The sequence below is a fragment of the Perna viridis genome, chromosome 9 (genome assembly GCF_037379345.1).
Source record: "Perna viridis isolate PV_CMFRI_1.1 ecotype Kerala chromosome 9, ASM3737934v1, whole genome shotgun sequence".
In the NCBI taxonomy this organism is placed as follows: Eukaryota; Metazoa; Mollusca; class Bivalvia; order Mytilida; family Mytilidae; genus Perna; species Perna viridis.
This window is the reverse complement of record NC_142453.1, coordinates 22994105-23014181: the sequence shown is the minus strand read 5'-3', so window position 1 is coordinate 23014181 and position 20077 is coordinate 22994105. Positions and strand designations below refer to the sequence as shown.

Below are 20077 nucleotides of genomic sequence, written 5' to 3'. Positions count from 1 at the left end.
GGTGAAGATATTTTGCATATGGTCGTTGAGCGGATATAAATGCACTTTTAACTCATTCGTTGTCATTTTAATTCTCCGCTACTTATTATTTGCAATGAAATAATCCCTGACATCGGAAAAAATACTTTACTCCCATATTTGATTCCATGTATGTTTGATATAAGATTCATTTGGACATTTCGCCAGATAATTATACTCCTATCAACGAAATCAAATCTATTCCCTAAACTAATGTATGCCCTAAACAAACAATTTAAACAATGATGTGTACACTTCAAAACTAACTTTGAAGAAAAAATATAAAGTACACGTAAAACATGCTATTTGGCATGTTTAGAATTACACTTGAATAACATGGCAACATGTGACACGCTTAATGAAAATTTTATGCAAAACATATGTTTTCACTAACCTTAAAAAAGAACAATGCAAGTCTTTGTTTTGTAAGCTATTTTGATTAATGGTAAAACAAAGTATATAAACGAGTATAACCTGTGTACATTTGCTAAATGCAATGTCCATTTAAGAATATGGTAAAACCAATTAAAACTTGACAAGAAGATGAGACTGATAAAATTATATATTTTTAACCAGTTATGTTTGGTTCCTTCCAAATATTGCGGTGATCTTGAGTTCTCGAATAATGAATCTGAATGAACGCCATCGTAAAATTAAAATGCAAAAGGGATTTAACACTGTTTTCCCCCAATTTTATCGAAGAGTACAATCGAAGCAGTCACTGATAAAATAATAATAACAATAAAAAAAATACTATATATCAATAAAAACTAGAAAAGCAGTTTATAATCTTTATAATTACAATAAAAATTCTTGAAACCCTCATTCCAATAAATTTGCTATGTCAGTTGATATATCTCTCCGATATCTTGACCAATCTGTTTAATTCAAAACTGAAAGTAAATAATTGGTACTTATTTCTTTTGAAATTGAAATTTTGGATGTACAAAGCCACATGAAAGGCAAAAAGAAAATAATGCAATACCATCCCCCCCCCCCCCAAAAAAAAAAAACAAAAAACAAAAAACAAAAAAAAAAAAAAAAAAACAAAAAAACTTATTGCTTGTACATTTTAATTATCGTGCGTGTAAACCGAGGCTACAATGTACGCAAACATAATAATATTACAAAACACTCCCGAATGAAGCAGATCACTGAACAGTATAAATTTTGGACAATACAAGCAACTCTATAGTGAAAAGATTCAGTTCCGGGTAGCACCATGCCCTTAAACATTATACTGTAGTTCGCCAGTAATTAAATGTAAATCGGCTTATTCTTTCAAATGAAACTGATAATTTATCGAAATTTGCATACATATTATAACTATTAGTAAAAACGTATATTCAATACAACATTTATCAAAATTATACGTAATACCTAACATTTCTAGTATGTAATCAATCACAATATGACATAAAGCCGGATTTGCATTAACATTGTAAAAATAAACACGCATTTATATATAGAAGATTTCAATTGAAAGTAATTATATTCACTGCTTTTACCAGATGAAGATGGGCATGAATGTGTTTACCATCTTTTGTGTTGTTGTATTCTTAGTTAGCGTGAGTACTTTTCATCAATGACTATGACATATTTTATAAGTAATGTTTGGCTTTAATTTCATTTCGTTTTCTATTCGAACTTGACAACTTACATGAACATCTTTATCCGCTATAACCTTGATTTCCTTGATTATTCTTTCAGATGATTTCAGCTTCTTCAGAATATACAAGCGTTTCACAGAATTTTATTGCAATTAAAACATATTGAACTTTTCAGGATTTGTTTAATTACAAATTATTTCCTAAATAAAATAAATCATTGCTTACTTAAGGCAGACAAGTTTATCCCGTTGATGAGTTACAAACCACAAAAATTCATTATTCGTGAAATTCAGTTGACACAGAAGTAACATTTTGCAAAAATATCAGTATAGGGTTGTTGTCCTATGTAAGCCTTGTTCCATGATGAACAGTAGACAGTTCTTGTTTTATTACTTTTAATTTAGTTAACATGAAAATATTACTCGCGTGTGATTCATTATCGTCCCCTTTCGATTAAGGCGAATCCATATGTTCCGAAACCAAGACCTGGAAATTGTCCTTCCACAGGGTTATTTACGGCATGTGTGTGTCATCCTGGACCTTCAGAATGTACTACAGACTCAGACTGTCCAGACAAAGGTATTCTATATTAATTGTTTTTTGTTCATTTTTAACAGAAGAACAGTTGTCTGAGTGAAAAATCATTGTCCAATTCCATCACTATTCCCTGATAAAAGTATTTCCATTTTGCAATGAATTTTGTATATCATATTAACATATTATCAAATTTTATATTCGTTTATTCTTCAACTCTTAAGCTTCAATGTGTTATTCAATTTGATATGATTTTAATTTATATACATGTTTTCCTTATTTTCTGTACAAGTATTCAAAATCCCCCATAATCCACTCCAAATGCAAACCCACAACATACAAAGAGATGGGAAGTTTAATCCATACAAGTATTGCTATTAGCGGTTTAATATAATTTTACAATGAGCCAGTATGATAAAACGTTAAGTATTTGCGACAACACAGTATTTTGAAATATATTTTTCTAACAAAAGAGAAATCACAACTATCAATCAATCAATCAATCAATTTTCTACAATTAGTAATAAACCGCACTAAATCAAGAAGCGGAAACAGTGTTTACTTTCGGATTTACTGTAAGTATAGATTGCAGAAAAATATAGTTAAAATTGTCCATTTGATGTACATTGTGCACGTCTGTTTAAGTTTGCTTACATTCTTTTACAAGTTCTTTCATTCTTGTTTTCTTCTTTAGATGATAAATGTTGTTCGCTGTCTTGCAACTGCCGTAAATACTGCGTACCTCCGGGAGGTTAGTAAACTAATTTTCATTATGTTTATTGTGTCCAATTACTATAACTCAAGCATAACACATTCCTTTACTTAACATATATCCACTGATTATGTGCGTCTTGTTTTTCTTGTCATAAACCACTGCGCGTAGTGAAAAAAATACTTAATCATCATCATCATCATCATCATCATCATCATCATCATCATCATCATCCAAACAATCACCAGCATCTTCTGTAGTATCTTTATTATCATCATTATCATTATTTGTTGTTTTTCTGGTGGGTAGTGCCTTTTGTTTTTGCTAGCTTTGAGATCAAAGATTATTTTTTTCAACAGGAGATGGCTATAAAAATTGATTCCTTTCCCTCTCTGTACATAAGGAACGAGTATTCGAGAAGAAAAAAGCTTAGGAGAAAGAAATTGGATTTAGTAAATAAGTTTTGTTTTTTCTGTTTTTTATAACGCAAGTCTTTTTCAAACTTTAGATTGTTATTACAACGGAAATTCGTATCTGATTGGCCAGAGTTATACTGCCCAGGATGGTTGTAATACATGCACATGTACGTCTGAGAAAATTTCTGCTTGTACCGAAAAAGCGTGTGGTAAGCTAACTGTATTATACTTTTTTGGTACTAAAAAACACCACATAGAAACAAAAAAAAAAAAACAAAAAAACAAAAAAACAAACAAACACAAAAACGAAACAAAACAAAACAAAAACAAAAACAAAAACAATCAAACAAACAAACAAAAGCAAAACAGAGCAAAACTAAAACAGTTACACTGTCGATATTATTTACATGATAAATTATTTGTAATCAAGGTGTCTTGCAGGTTAAAGAATCAACAAACAAGCAGAACGAAACAAACACAGTAAACACAACTGAGAAAATAGTATCGGAATGCAATTTATCGGTATATAATAGATGGAATAAAAATAAAAAAAAATATTAATTAGTATATACTACACATTTATTGAAACATTTAAACCTGAAAACAATACACATATTTTGATAAAAGAAATATTGAGACATACACAAAAGAATAAAAACAAATAAAATTGAAACTCTAAGAAAAAAAAATAAATGACACCGAACACCAAATAAATGAATTAAAAAAAGTTAACTCGCAATAGAAAAGACACAAACTTATTGTTTTATTGCAAACATGTGCACTACCAGTTCATTCTTTTAACAGTGTCTTAATTTATGTTATTGAATTATGTTCATTTGCTAGAACACTTTAAGTAATTCAATTTCCAATTAAATGGTATCGTATAAATCTTGCAAATTTTATTGGTAATTATGTGAAGCTGTTAAGTGGTTGCTTCGGTGATTAAACACATAATTTAATGGAAAGTTGCCTGGATTGGGAATTTAACAATTGCAAAAGATGTTCGAACATTGTGTATCAAATTTATAAGACAATGTTTGAAACAAAAACATTAAGAATCAATTATTGTCTGCTAAGAAGTCATTTGGGAAATTTCAACTTTTTAAACTCTTTCAAAGACAAACTAAATCTTTTGCTATCTAATTAAGTAACCCATTTATCGATAATCTCATATATTTTGTCGAACACAACTATTAATATGTGTTGTGCTGGGGTCACTTTATGTCGTCCTAATAAACAATGTTTGTACATCAACCAGGTTTGTTTGTTCATTGTCACACTTTCATATTGATTCCTGATGGTCTAATTAAAGCAAGCAATGCTAGTAAGATGTTAATATTTATATAGATGTTGTAATGAATGGTTTTTGACTGTCAAATCCGATGTTTGAAGGTTATTCACAAGTCGATACTTTCATATGCACCAGAGTGTAAAAAAAAATCTCCTAATGTTCGTACTAAATGAGTATGACTTGGCATAACTGTTCCGTGTTTATATTATATACAAGCTTTATTGCAAGAATTGGTGGGTTGAAAGTATCAATTTAATTTATGATTATTTTGAGAGAAACTTTGTGGCAATTTTTGATTTTTGATTATGTTCTCCATGAATAAATTGTTTGTTAGAACAACGATATGTATGTTGTTATTACAATGTTATGATTCAAAATTGCCGTTAAAGTTGTCTTTGTCAGTATTATAACTATTTATAGGAACGTCTTTTTGCGATGTATATGGTAAATGTGTGGTGTTCTTTGATCATAGATAAATATGCATATTATTATACTCTTCACATTTCTCATATTCTGATTCATATCCAAATTCATCCAATGCGTTCAAAGATTTCAATGCATATGATATATTATAATTGCATGCAATTACCTATTTTAAAACTTAAACAGTTAATACAAAAACATAAATACAATAATTAACAAAGCAAACCAAAATAAACAATTAACAGAGCAAACCAAAATAAACAATTAACAGAGCAAACGAAAACATACATTTTCCATAACATGTAAAACTATAAGAAATACTCTTTATTGTAAATAGCATACATTAACGCCCAATTCTAATAATGACGCGCTAAAAAGCTCTTCAGACCACAGCCGTGGTTAAAAGTAATGAACACATGAACAAAAAAAAAATTGTGTAACGTCCAAAAATATAACAAAACTAGTCTTACTAGAATGTCAATAAATCACGGAAACTCCATTTTATCATTGTTTTACACTGTCTTAGCCATTTATGTTTATTTAACCCCTCGTTTTCGCCCGGGGTAAAAAAAATGAATGTTGTTTTTGTGATTTATTTCTTAATTTGATCGAGTATCTTAACTGTATTAATTTCATTGTATAGCGATAATTAACAATCACTTGATAGTATGGTATTTTATGATGGAATTCACCTTTTGACATACATACATATAAATAATAATACATATATTTCATTCATCAAGTGTTTGCAAAACAACAAGAAAAATCAATGACAAACCCCCCCCCCCCCCAAAAAAAAAAAAAAAAAAAAAAAAAAAACCAAAAAAACAACAAAAAACAAACAAACAAACAAACAAACAAAACAAAACAAAACAAAACAAAACAAAACAAAAACAAGGAACACATTTGTATTGCTAGTGCAATTTTCCAAATATAGGCAAAACATCAAATTTATTTCTATTGAAAACAAATAAAACAAATAAGTACATACATGTACGAATTTTGTGTTGTGTTTATTGTCGTATTTGCCAAAAAAAGTAATAAATTCAACTTGTCTATATTTTTCTCGCTCTTTTTGTCTACATTCCAGATAGCAAATATAAAAACATTCCAAAAGTCGATGTTCATATTAAATGCTTGTCATTTTATAAACAAAATAGAAGTGCAGAACAGGACATCACCTTTTGAGCAGAACTTAACTAGTCTAACTCCCAAAAACAAGAACAAACCGAAGTCATATAAATAGTTAACACAAGAAAAGTTAAAGATTTATGGACTAACACAGAAAGTAAATAATCGTAGAGTTCATAAAATTGATTTTAAACTTGGTATGCAAGTGACTGGTATAGAATAATCGACATAATCGAATACAATATCATAACATATTGCTATGATTGTCCTTTTTCAACATTTAAGAAACTCATTAGCATGACACTACTTCTAGCATTGGCCTCAGAGATATATCCTTGTCATTTCACAGATATAAACAGTGTAGGAAGAGGGTGCAGTGTAATACAATGAATTGTTTACTACACTGCAGTACATTGAACGATCTACCTGGTCTATTGTGCATGAAACCTTGCCTTTTAAGTGAAATATTTTAATTTTCAGGTTTTCAACAGACAGCAACGATTAACTTGTTGTCTCTACAACATAATCCGAAGCATTTTTCTTTTCCATACAATGTTTTGCATACCCTCTTCTGAATGATGTCTACTAGGACAAGTTTTTTTTATTCCATTTACTTGTTACGGCTACAGTGGTATTGTGTACTGCTGCTACATCGCAAGGTTGAAAATCAACCCAAATAAAATGTTTGTCAAAAAGCAATGAACCATCAGTACCGTTACATGTAAAAACCATTTGTCCTGATTCCGTTTTGCAGCATGCTTGAATCGTTTTGTCTTGTCGCCCATGTAGTAAACTAAAAGAAATAGATTTTGACAGCTGAATATCTGACTGTACAACAGGATTTATAAAAAGATTTTGCCCTATTTTTTCTTTCTTTAAAGATTTGAAACCTGACCAAGACTGACATATTTAGATCGAAGTAAATTCTTTGATCTCCGTCAAGGTTGTTTTAGCACTGGGTTTACAGTAACTGTATATTGCTCAAAATGTGAGAGTTCTTTTTGAAGCGATTGAAGAGCACTCTCATGTTGTTAGATTTCATCGTTCCACATCATTACACCAAACAGAGTGGGACACTGAGATGCATATTCCGATGCTTGTGAGATATAATCCAGTGTTTTTTGACCAGGCCTTAGAATATCTTCAAGGTTTGCAAGTGTTTTTGTTATTATATCACGCTGTTCCTCCTCTTTGTCTGCAATTTCCCTCACAAATGCATCTTCCATTTGGTCTAAATGTTGATTTATTTCTGTCCCCGTCGCCTTTATTTCAGCTGTGACCCTAATCGTTTCGTCTTTTATCTTGTCCTATTTTGATGATACTTCTTTGATTAAATTTTGAACTATTCCTTTAAAGTCCTCTGTTCTGCTCTAAGTCAGTGACACATGTTATAGGTTTAATATTACAACGTTTCTTGTGAACTTCCGTGATACACTTCCGGCAGGTCGGGGAATCATGATCTATGCAGTAGTAATCCATTCTGATATAATGGCGATAACTTTCATTTTGTATGGCAGTTACTGCTGGTGTAAGCTTTAGATAATCTTGTATCAAAATTGGCATGTGGTGCTTTGACAAGTTTTGGACTTGATGAAATTGCTTCCAGTGATTGTAAATGCTCGCTTTACACTCAAAGCACCAAACACTGGCTTTTTTAGGTTTGTTGCGTCTTTGACAAATATCGCATAATGGATTTTGTTAAGCTGCCGCCATTATTATATAATTGTCATTCGAGGAAGTTCTTTTAACAGACGATAATTATCTTTTTAGTCCTAGTTCTCTTCAATTTCCGATCGTCTTTCAAGCCATAAAACATCTAAAAGCAATTCACAATATCATTCTAAATATAAATAACCCAAATATTTTGAACTTTTTATTAGTTTATATATATGCAAAAATAACTGATCGTTCATCTGATAGAATGTGATATGACATACTAATGTTTTTATTTAGAAATATTTACTACCTATGAAGCTTTGAAGACTACTGTTTCTAATGAAGATGATGTATTTCAAATCCCCAAAAAACCACTTGAAAAAATATTTCTTTTGATGCGAAGTGGGGTACATATAAAATGTCAATCACATGAAATTTCAATTAATTTAGAAAACCTTTAACGTGTAAATGTTCGAGAATAAAACTTAAGCATTTGCAGATTTTTCTCAAACTTTAACATTGAAACTTTTATAACTTTTCATATATTTATTAGAAACATGCACACTGAAGGGTCATTGACCATCCAAGATAGCAATCCGCTTTTAAAAAGCAGTCACTTGAAAGTATTTCTAGAAACTCTAAATCATCATCTTCTAAATGGAAAAACAGCAATGCAGACACTATGACGTCCGCCTCAGATTTTGACCTCCTCTTAGAGTGCGATAGAATGGGTTAACTCATGACTATTACGTCAATTGCAATGGCATCTACTTTCGTATACACAACTGAAACGTTATACAATAGTTTGCCGAAACTATGCGGGTGTTTGTACTGTGTTTGATTTCACTTTAAAGGTGATTATCATGAATTTGTAGATTGTTATAGTGTTTTCCAAACGATTCGTTTACCGCGTCATGCTATTTTAGTACTTTTTTCAACTCGAACATTTCATTTAATGAGCAAATGGTGTTTCTAAAGAACATACAATTACTCTGTTAGTGCACCTGGCACCTGCTCATTGTTCTCAAATGTTCATGGATTTCTTGTTGGTCTTATATATTCGAGTTTGCAGTTTAACTGTTTGACAAAGCAAAAGATTGTCACACAAATTTGACTTTGTCGTTCGCATTTCCCTTTACCCGTTACAATGGATAATAACACATGTCCCAGAAAACAATAAACAATTCTAATTTTGATAGACCAGAGGAAGAAAAACATTGACATCAGGATTATTTATTGATGACCAACAAAATGTTAAAATAGCCCCCTATTTTTTTAATCAATTGAGGACATACCATTGGTTATATACTTGAAAATAGTGAATTTATTTCCCAATATATATATATAATTATATATTATATCAATTTTAATTACATAAAACAAATTTGTTAAGTAATTAGCTTGTTGTATTCCCGGCATATGGTATTGAATAATTATAGCTCTTGAATGGTATAAACGTTGTAAATAACCATATACAAACCCTTCACTTTCCATTGTTCCAATCCCCATTCCCTATGAGAATACCATGTTTCCTTTGGAAAAATCTCCATCCACATGTAGAATCCCCATCGCATATTTCATATCACATTAGTACATCATCAAATTAATTTTATATTTTAAAATTTGGTTACATTTACACTGTTTTGTTTTTGTTTTTGTTTTTGTTTTTAAGATTCATATACAGTTTATTTACAACTCCTGCAATACAACAAACTCTCCTTTAAGCCGAGGGTAGCTATGAAGGGGTTCCCTGATTTCTTACACCCTCCACGGATTGTGTGAAGACATAGAAAAAACTCCAATTATTTTAAATTAAACACTTATAAATGAAATATGAAGTATCTTGTATAATATTACAATTTATTTATTGCAATTATTAGCCACATGCACATCGACAATTATAAACCAATAAACTCCAAAATCAATATTTGACACGAACGTTTAACTGCACTTTTAAACTTCCCGACTTCTATGGCACATATTTACACTGTTATTTTATTTTAATTAAACTAAATACATTTTTTCATATCAATTAAACTAAAAAATAAATTTTCCTCACCCTCCCTATTCAAAATCTTCACCACACACATTATCATCGTCTCCTATTACCAATACACCATAGGATGGGAACTTTCCTCTATGTTAGTAGTATACATTTAGCCTGTTTCAACCATTAATCATGTCTTGTCCCTATCAATAACTGTTGTGTAACTTTATTAAGTGCATATGACATCAAAACTGAAATCATCTTGTGTAATATACTATTTCAAATGTTTTACCCACATCATTGACCAAATCATTGTATAAATAACACATATTATTGTTAGAGTTTCAAATATATTGTGGAAAAGCCAACATGAATCGATACGTCATTCCTTTAAATGTTTTGTTTAACAAAATTGGACACAACTATACATCTGAATTAAGTTTGTTAACCGGAAGTCGGGAAAATGTTTATTTCGCATCCGTTTCCAACCAAGTCCTATTGCAAGTGACAAAACCAAGAACAATTTAAGGATTATACCATGCAAAATTTTTCACAAATAATTGCCAGGAAACCAAGAAGATGCCTGTTTTTTTTGCACCTTTTGGTATCTATTTCCTAAATCAATCAAGTCCCAGGACTCCAGATCAATTATTGTCTTTCTCACCTGTTTACACAATGTTTGGTACAATATCTTTACTATCCAAAGTTAAATTTCTTTTCGGATTTAAAATTTTCTTTGGACAAATACAGCATGATTTTGCGACTACATACATGTATATAACAAATATTTCAAAATATTCTAACATAATAAGAGCTGTATTTGTACGGATTTAACATTTGTCAATTAAATAATTAAGAAAGATAAATTGTAATTCGTTAAAGCTTTGCACTTTCAGTAATTTTCTTTTTTTTTAAATATCAATTTATGTGAATCCTGTTATTGAATATAATAATGTTATACATATGATTTATCATTAATGATAAATAAAGACGGTAGAAGACGCTTTGTTTGCTTTTTTGGTAGGTCCTTGTCCGTTTTGATTTCATCGAAATGGTTTGGAATATAAAAACAAAATTGTCTATTATATTACATGTCAATCTACTGAAAACTGATTGGTTAATAGATGGGTAATATTCTGTCCTATCACATGTCTCAGAGTGTGATAGTTTATTTTTGTATTTTTTGTCTACTACCCTCTCATGAAAAGCTAAACTGAATCGTGTAAATATTAGGTACCGGTTCAATCTTGCGTTTGAGGTAATCAGTCTGCGCAACTTCCATATCAATATCAAAATTCTTGAGTGAAGGAAAAATCATTTACTAGCAATATTAGGTATCATCTACCTTAAATGATAACGTCTCGAATGTGTGGTCTGGGATTGATACAGAATCATACTCAACATATATTTGTTTGCTATGTAATATGTCATTAATTCTGTAATGTACCCTCTGTTCAGGAAGAGTTGCATTTAAATAAGGTTTCCAAATAATATGGATAAGTACACATTCACAAAGTATAAATTTATTTTCTATGTTCGTATCTGTAACTAACAAAATTGACATTTGCTATTTAAAAGGTTTGAAATACACTACATCGTGAGCTCATTATAGAAACATGATTGTTTTCATGTATTGTTGGCACCAGAGTGTAATAAAACTAACTGCAGTCGAGTAAACGTAGAAAGCTTTTCAGGGAACAATTAATCTTTTTTATATTCTCGTTTCTCCTTTAGATATAGTTCATTGAAGACAAAATGCAGTAGTTGATATTTAACAATTTTTGTAGTACTCGGGAGATAATTAAAAAAAAACTATGCCATTTAAAAAAAGCTGCCAAATAAGGAAAAAATGGTCAAAATGTAGGACATTTTAATATTTCAGAAACATAGGTGCCTAGGTAATTGAAATTTGGTACAGTGGTACAGTGGTAGAGCTTGTTATGCCATTAAAGATTATGCCGTTGCCGTGGCAAATATTTTTCCCGCCAAAATTTCAAAATGCTTTGATTTCGATCAAATTTGGTATTAAGGGTGACAAGTACATACTGAGTGTTAATTTTGACATGACACGAAAATTAGAAAGTTGCCGTTACATGGCACTTTGCGTACGGGAGGTGACTTGCCCAACGTTTCGCGAAGCGTAAACTTAATTATGATAATTATGTCCCTTAGTCAAGCGGTTTTTCCAGGTTGTTATGAGAAAATGTTTTAATTGAAGAAACTAAATTTAATGTATGAATAGACCTTCATCCGAAATTTTGCTATATAAAAAAAAATGTCAAAATGGTTGCCGTGTCCAAGAAAACACCTGAAGGTCATAAAATAGGACATTGCAAAATTTCGGAAACCTTGATGGCTAGGAAGTTAAAAGTTTAAATGGTTGTAAAATTTGGAGAGTCTTTAAATAATATTCAGAAAAAATGTGGATAGGTATGTGCAATGTTTCCGTGTTAACTTTTGTCCAGAATTTGTGTTTTTTCTGGTTTATTTTCAGAAAAACTATTTAAGATATTTTTACAAAACGTACAAAACAGATAGATCTGTATAAGAAAAATGTAACTCATGCTTCAGAATGTTCCAAGATGGCCACCAAATCTAAACGGCCGTTTGTTGAATCGAATATTTTTACTGCATTCAATAGAACAATTAAATGACAAATATGAAGAGTATTCAAGTATTCTAGCCTTGTTTTGAATGCACGGAGATTTGTTTTTGTTTAACAAAAAAGAGGAAAAAAAACATATTTAAAGCAGCTTTCTTATTACCACGTTGCATCTATAGATTGCTAACAAGTAAGATTATTCAAAACAAAAAATATTTAAAAAAAAAGATAGACGACGCAGTAAAATTTATTCCTTTTACATATAATTTTCTACATTTCATTCAATGACTGTATACGTCTATTCCCCAGACTCAGTTAAAGTCCCGACTTAAAACATTGTACATCGTTGTTTTTCCAAAAAAGATGGTACGCATAGATACAAACATATAGTTCTTGGTAGAGAGTCCTCATAAATTGTAAGATATAATTCCAAATCATCGTCCAAATATACAGAGGAAGACGTTTACAAAATGCAGAATTTTTAATCGACAACATATTTGTCCAGTGTGATGGACGTGTTTTTTCAACAAACGGTCGGCATTCCAATGGGAAAAAATGTTCTCCTCTACTTGCTTATCTATTCCTTCACACTGAGGCTGACTTTATAGCTGATCTGATCCGAAAGACAACATATCGTTTGGCTAGATCCTTTGATCTCAGTTTCCGCTATATAGATGACGTGTTATCTTTAAACAATCCTAATTTCGGGGATTTGATACATTGCATCTACCCAAAAGAACTTTAGATAAAGGATACTACAGACACTGTGAAGTCGGCCTCATATCTTGACCTACACTTCGAAATCGATGGTAAAGGGAAAAAATTGACAAAACTTTACGACAAACGTGATGACTTTTCATTCAAAATTGTAAACTTTCCTTTCATCTGTGGCAACATCCCTTCAGCACCTGCGAATGGAGTTTTCATATCACAACTCATACGTTCATAAAAACTGATTAATTCAACGGGTCATAGTTTTCCTTTCCTCCTTTGCCTACCCCGTACTTGACTTTTATGAACAACTCGGCGGGTGTTTCTAGAAAAGCAGAGAACGCTTACCCGACCCGTGCACCTGGTCCATACTCCCAGTTTTTAGTGGAGTCCGAGTCGCTCCATTGCTTTTGTTACTATGTATGTATGATTTTAGTTACTTAATGTTCTTTGTTGTGTATGTCTGTTTTCCATGTCTGGTCTTTGTCCCTAGATTACATTCTTTTAATTACCGTTATAATCTTGGTTCCCTTGATTACTCTTTTAATTACTATTTCTTTGTCAAGATAAAGCTTTCACCCATCTCCCCCACGCATTCGAATACTGATAATAAAACAGTAATCCTTTAACATATTAATACAATTAAAGTTCTTTTTGACATCTAAGCCATGCATCTCTCATGTGTTGATAGAAATGTGTACATCTGAATGATGCATCTGATCCTTGGAATGTAATAATGAAATGCAAGCTGTTTTAGACAACCATCTTACTAAAAAATATCAAAGGATGTCATATTCAATACATTTCAGAGGTAGGAACATATATTGCCTAATCTTCCATCGAATATTCGCGATTTGGACGCTTCAAATGAAGTCATACAGCTTAAAACTATGTGTCGGGCAAATTACTGCTGAATTTGGGCAATTGTATAATACGCAGGTTATGATATAGGTCAGTAGAAGTGTTTAAAGCAAAGGTTATGTTTGTTGTATAAATGCACAAAAAATGTAAACGTTTGTCTTCTATTGATGTAAGTAAGCAGACCTTTGTGGTAAAATGTAGAAAACCATATTCCAACTGTTTTAGAGGAACTAATATTATCATATACTTTTGTAACTTAATGCGTTATTTAACGTTTTTGTCTTTTAATGTTTTCAGATGTGTTTTATTGAAAGACTTCTGGACCATGATTTACCATTGTGTTTCCTACTTTTCTTGCATAAATTTAATGTTGTTTTATATTCACGTAGTAACACCTACTTTCCTGCGATATTGTTTTTATTAAAATGATATTGTTTACACGCATAATCTTTGAACTTAACCTACATAATTAAAGCTTGTGTTAAAAGAGAGACAATTCTGGTGTATTTCATTGCACAAAAATATATATGTTTGTTAATAATGTAAGATAGCTACGCCAATAAATGGTAATTCTCAATATAACTTATCACTCTAGCCATATTCAAAGAATTAGGCATATCTGGATGTAGTCCAGTGCATTTGGTATCATCCCACCTCAAAACAACAGAGGACATGTTTATTGATTGAAAATAAAAGAAAGGGTGATTTGTATACAAACTTCAGTTCATATACTCGCAAAAGTTGCCAAACAGATAAACACCAAAATTTGATTTCATTTTGTAATGGCTATATTTTTGCTCATGAAAACATAAGAAGTGGCTATCAAATGACAAATTAGTGCATTTTGAATGAAGTTCTTAAATTTAAATTTTGCTTAATTTTAAAAAAAGTTTCATTGTTTTCATTTTATAAATGGACACTTGTATCAGCTTCATTAAAGAAATTAAATATTGATTTAATTATTTTAGTTTGATTAAAAGGGTTTGGCCATTGAAACATATATATTTTCTATTAACTTATAGTGTTTGAAATGATGTTGAAATTATTTCAAATGATTATTATAAAAATAAACATTATATTGGTAACGTTTCAAACATTAGTTTAGGAAAGCTCCTTCTATAGATGAGAAAAATAGCAGGAAAATATTCTTTTAAAATGTAAAGGGAATGTTTTTTTTATTATTGCAAGTATGACAGTTTGGTGACCCCTAAATTTTAGTTCTGAAGGAACGTCAGTTAAGGGTTCTTTATGTATAGTTATAAGACATCTTATTTTATTTTACCAGTATTTTAGAATTTGGCGAAATATTGAAAATTCCCTGCAAAATACATGTGGCTCTAATAAGGCCGAATTATCTAAAATCAAGTTTACACTACCGGTACATATTGTCCATGCGCACAGTTTTTAGTGGAGTCCGATTTGCTCATTTGCTTTTGTTACTTTGTATGTATGATTTTAGTTACTATATGTTCTTTTCTGTGTATGTCTGTTTTCCATGTCTGGTCTTTGTCCCTGGATTACATTCTTTTGATTACCGCTATAACCTTGGTTCCCTTGATTACTCTTTAACATTGAAATTCTAAGGAATGTTGATTCAAGGTCATCTTATGTGAAAAAACTTTCCCCATTCCTCATTGCCCCATGCCCCAATCCCCATAGCCATTGCCATATGCCCCATTTCCCATATCCCAATTCACTATTGCCCTATACCCCATTACATCGCAAAATTTCATGTTGTCCAATGCCCATTCCCAATGCCGAAAAGAAAAAGTAAAGTATATTTTTATTAAAAACATATAATGCATTAGGATGCACAAAGTTTTCTGCAATCAATATCGATTTTAGAATCTCACCGCCGGGTTCGGGAATTACCTAAATCACGCAAAAGCTAACTTGAATTGCGTATTTTCGCCACTCCGAGCTGCATGAGAAATAATCATTTAAATATTCTTAAAACCATGTATATAGTGTGAACGAATTTAATTTTCAAAATGATTCTAAATGATGTATTTAAGATGTTCTTGCTTTATTTCAAATTTGAAATGAGAAAACACTACTTACCAAGTGAATATATGTTAATTTCAAGATTGGACTGATAATAATGATGTAAAAATTGTCAAAACAAGCATTATGTGTGTGACTATGACACATTTATTCAAGTAATATTTCTCAAAAAATGACATATTTCTACAAATTGTATGGTTGCAAAGAGTTCTAATTTCAATAATGGTCCAACATTATTCTGTAAAATATCAAAAATGGCAATACTAGTATCCTGTTGGTGGTTGCAACAGACATGTTTGAGTCTAAAATCTTTAAATGACATATTTTTGCAAAATGTATGTTGCGAACACTTTTAATATACCCATTAGTCTAAAACTATTGTACAAAAAGTTAAAACTCTCAATATAAGTATTATGTCGATGGCTGTGATACATATATTTGAGACCAATTTTACAAATTGAATATTTTCGTTAATTGAACGAATGCGATCTCTTGAATTTGCCTTAATTGACATACATTATTAATTGAAAAATAAAAAAGAAAATGTCAAAATATGCATCGTATGTGTACCTGTGACAAATTTATTCATGTCAAATTTTTCAAAAATGCCATATTTCTGCAAATTGTTTGGGTGCAAGAGATTTAATTTGAATAATGATCCAAAATTACTGTTTAAAATATCAAAAATGGCATTGTTTGTATCCAGTCTGTGGTTGGGACACTAATCATATATTTCTGACAATTGAAAGGGAATCAACATTTTCATTTAAAAAATCATCTTATTATTATTGCTTAATATCAAAATCATGCGAGTGTCTGTGACCAAACATTATTTATATCCAAATGATATATGTTAACATATCGTGTAAGCGCAAATATTTTAATCTATAATGACCAGACATTTAATATTGTACAAATGTACTACAAATGTGAATGAATAATTATTCGTAATCATTACAAATTATTCTAAAAGGCGTTTCTTAAAACTCTTTCAATTGCTGTCATAGAAATGTAATAGGTACTTGCTTGCTGAAAAAAGTCGAAACATTTTTTTTTGGTTTTAACAATCCAAATTATTCCCTCGCCCCATTCCCATTGCTAATTTTTCATTTTACCCATGTTGACCGCCCTACAAAATCCTTCCTCGAAGACAATTATAGTCCGTTCAAAGATAAAGATATTCGGTAGCAACCTTAGAGTTAAGTCATCTTGGTTTATTAGGAAATTCGAATAAGCCGGTTTGCAAGAGAAAAAAAAACATCATTCAATAACGATAAAAATCATCAAAATCTTCGTCATTATACATTTTGCCATTTAGAAGGTCAACTGATTTAATTGTTGTGCAAACTATCTAGACCGCTTTATTCATACGCGCTTATTTTTTGAAGGTAAATAAATAATTTTACGTTTGGGTCGAGCCAATTAAAAGCCTTATATATAATTTATGTACTAGAATTAGAACACAATCATTTAATTTTATGTTTGTGTTATAATAATGTACATTAATTTAAGATTTATTGATGCAGTGTTCAAATAAATTATTTATTTGATTAAATCATGATAACCACAAATATAAAACAATACATACTATTGAGATTAAATGTGAGAAAGCTTGTTTTTTTTCTATTTCAGTCCGTTCAGTCTTCTTTATCCAGACATGACTGGTTCAGTCACGGTCAGACTATTTCAGATTAGCGCCGAAAATGTTGTTATTAAGGTGTCAGGCTGTGATAAGATGGTTTAAGTCACTACTCCGATCAAATTACTATGTTATGTAAAAATAATAATAATAATAAAAGTTATCTCCCTTAAGTTAGCAGGCCAATGTACACTACTTAAACCTTTCGTTTCTGAAATAAATAAAAGCATTATACTAAAATATATTAAATAATTTATTTATGTGAATATTACGTAACTAAACAGAGGTAGTCGGAATGTATTGTAAAGATGCATACATTGCAGTGTATTTACTTTTCTGGAGATTTTGATAAATACTTTCACCGCGCACTGCAGGTCAGACTGCATTCAGAGTGTCTAATAATAGCCTGCATTCAGAGTGTCTAACAATAGACTGCATTCAGAGTGTCTAACAAACAATAGACTGCATTCAGAGTGTCTAACAATGGACTGCATTCAGAATGTCCAACAATAGACTGCATTCAGAGTGTCTAACAATAGACTGCATTCAGAGTGTCTAACAAACAATAGACTGCATTCAGAGTGTCTAACAATAGACTGCATTCAGAGTGTCTAACAATAGACTCCATTCAGAGTGTTTAACAAACAATAGACTGCATTCAGAGTGTCTAACAATAGACTGCATTCAGAGTGTCTAACAATAGACTGCATTTAGAGTGTCTAACAATAGACTGCATTCAGAATGTCCAAAAATAGACTGCATTCAGAGTGTCTAACAAACAATAGACTGCATTCAGAGTGTCTAACAATAGACTGCATTCAGCAAGTCCAACAATAGACTGCATTCAGAGTGTCTAACAATAGACTGCATTCAGAGTGTCAAACAATAGACTGCATTCAGAGTGTCTAACAATAGACTGCATTCAGAGTGTCTAACAATAGACTGCATTCAGAGTGTCCAACAATAGACTGCATTCAGAGTGTCTAACAATAGACTGCATTCAGAGTGTCTAACAATAGATCCATCGGAGTACCATCAAATTTACAGGTGGTGGAGCAGAATAAATATATTTTTCTTTTTCATTTTTTCATATTTATATAATTTGAGAAATGTTCTCAAATTGATAGGGCGCTGTGTTTCGTGTATCGCCTGAACTTATGTATATCAAGGCATCTAGAGAATACTTTAGAACACTCAATCAATGTCAATTTTGCACTGTGTAAATGTAAATAAAGGTTTATTTGTAATATTAATAATTGTATTGAGTGATCGTTTTTTTATTCATTTTTATAGTAATCTATATTTTTTTTGTTATTATTATGTAAAATTAAAAATGGGAGCCAAGTGAAATGTCGAAAAACTAAAACTCTTGAAAAAATACTCGATATTGCAAAATAAGCCTTAGGGGCAGAAAATACTTAGGTTTTCATTGAGCTTAGAAACTTTTTGAGACTATACTGTATATCAGTATATTTAATTTCATAATTTAATAACAATAATTGATTATCCTTTTTAATAGACAGACTTTCTACACATTTTATACAATGTAACAATTTTCAAATAAATTTTGAATTCTACAGTGTTTTGGCAGGAGAAAGTCCGAGAGTAAAATTAAAGGTTTTATTTCACAGTCATGTGAAATATTCGAATTTGTTACACATGGAACATTCTATAATTCATTGTCCCTTATATCAACTATCATGACATCACAAAGAACATGTCCAATACACTAGTCCGAACGTCTCAGCCTAATACATGTATAGGTTAAGTAGTTAATCGTCATTTTCGTTTGATGCGCAAGAATCGTAATCCGATACATGTATGTAAGTATTTGTGTAGAATAGCGTCATGCTACATGTATAGAAGAAGACATCAGCAGTGAACAATAAAATGTATGCATTCGAATATTTGTGACCGTCATTTAAGGAATGTAGTGGCGATCCAGCTGTTTCTTGGTTATGGAAATCCTCTTGACCATAACTCAATATGCATTACTTCCATTCGCCAGGAACTTCAGTATACACAACCTGTTGAGTCTATCCCGATTGGCTTATTTTACCCTTCAATAATATTCATAACCAGATAAACCCGATATTGGCCATGTCATCTAACTTTTACTTAGTTCAAAGTTTAAAGAGTAATCAAGGGAACCAAAAAATCAATGAAAGATCCCTTTTACTGTTTTGCATTAAATTACGCGATGAATTGAAAATATCTTGTTGCGATCCGAACAAATTTACAAACATGTTCAACATAATTTTCATGTGCATGTACATGTGCATGTACATGTGCATGATACAAATAAACACGAAATCTCTCATTTCCAGAGAGAAAAAAACTCGAATTAACTGTGCATATGATAATTACACCCTAAAATATTACTAAAAAATGAACAGTTAATAGCCTGGAATCCTCCATCCCCAATTCATCATCCCTGTATTCGACTCTTATAGTGAGGTAAATATCGGTCAGTCTAAACACC

The 20077-nt window shown here is 31.0% G+C and overlaps 1 protein-coding gene across 1 annotated transcript; it reads left to right on the top strand.

The window, feature by feature from the left end:
* The first annotated feature begins 1022 nt into the window (after window positions 1-1022).
* LOC148607380 (uncharacterized) lies at window positions 1023-14608 on the top strand. Its single transcript, XM_088546854.1, has 5 exons — window positions 1023-1586; window positions 2087-2207; window positions 2857-2913; window positions 3383-3499; window positions 14250-14608. Exons 1-5 carry the CDS (start codon window positions 1530-1532, stop codon window positions 14261-14263), a joined length of 366 nt encoding a protein of 121 aa, XP_088402980.1. The 5' UTR covers window positions 1023-1529; the 3' UTR covers window positions 14264-14608.
* The last annotated feature ends 5469 nt before the right edge of the window (window positions 14609-20077 follow it).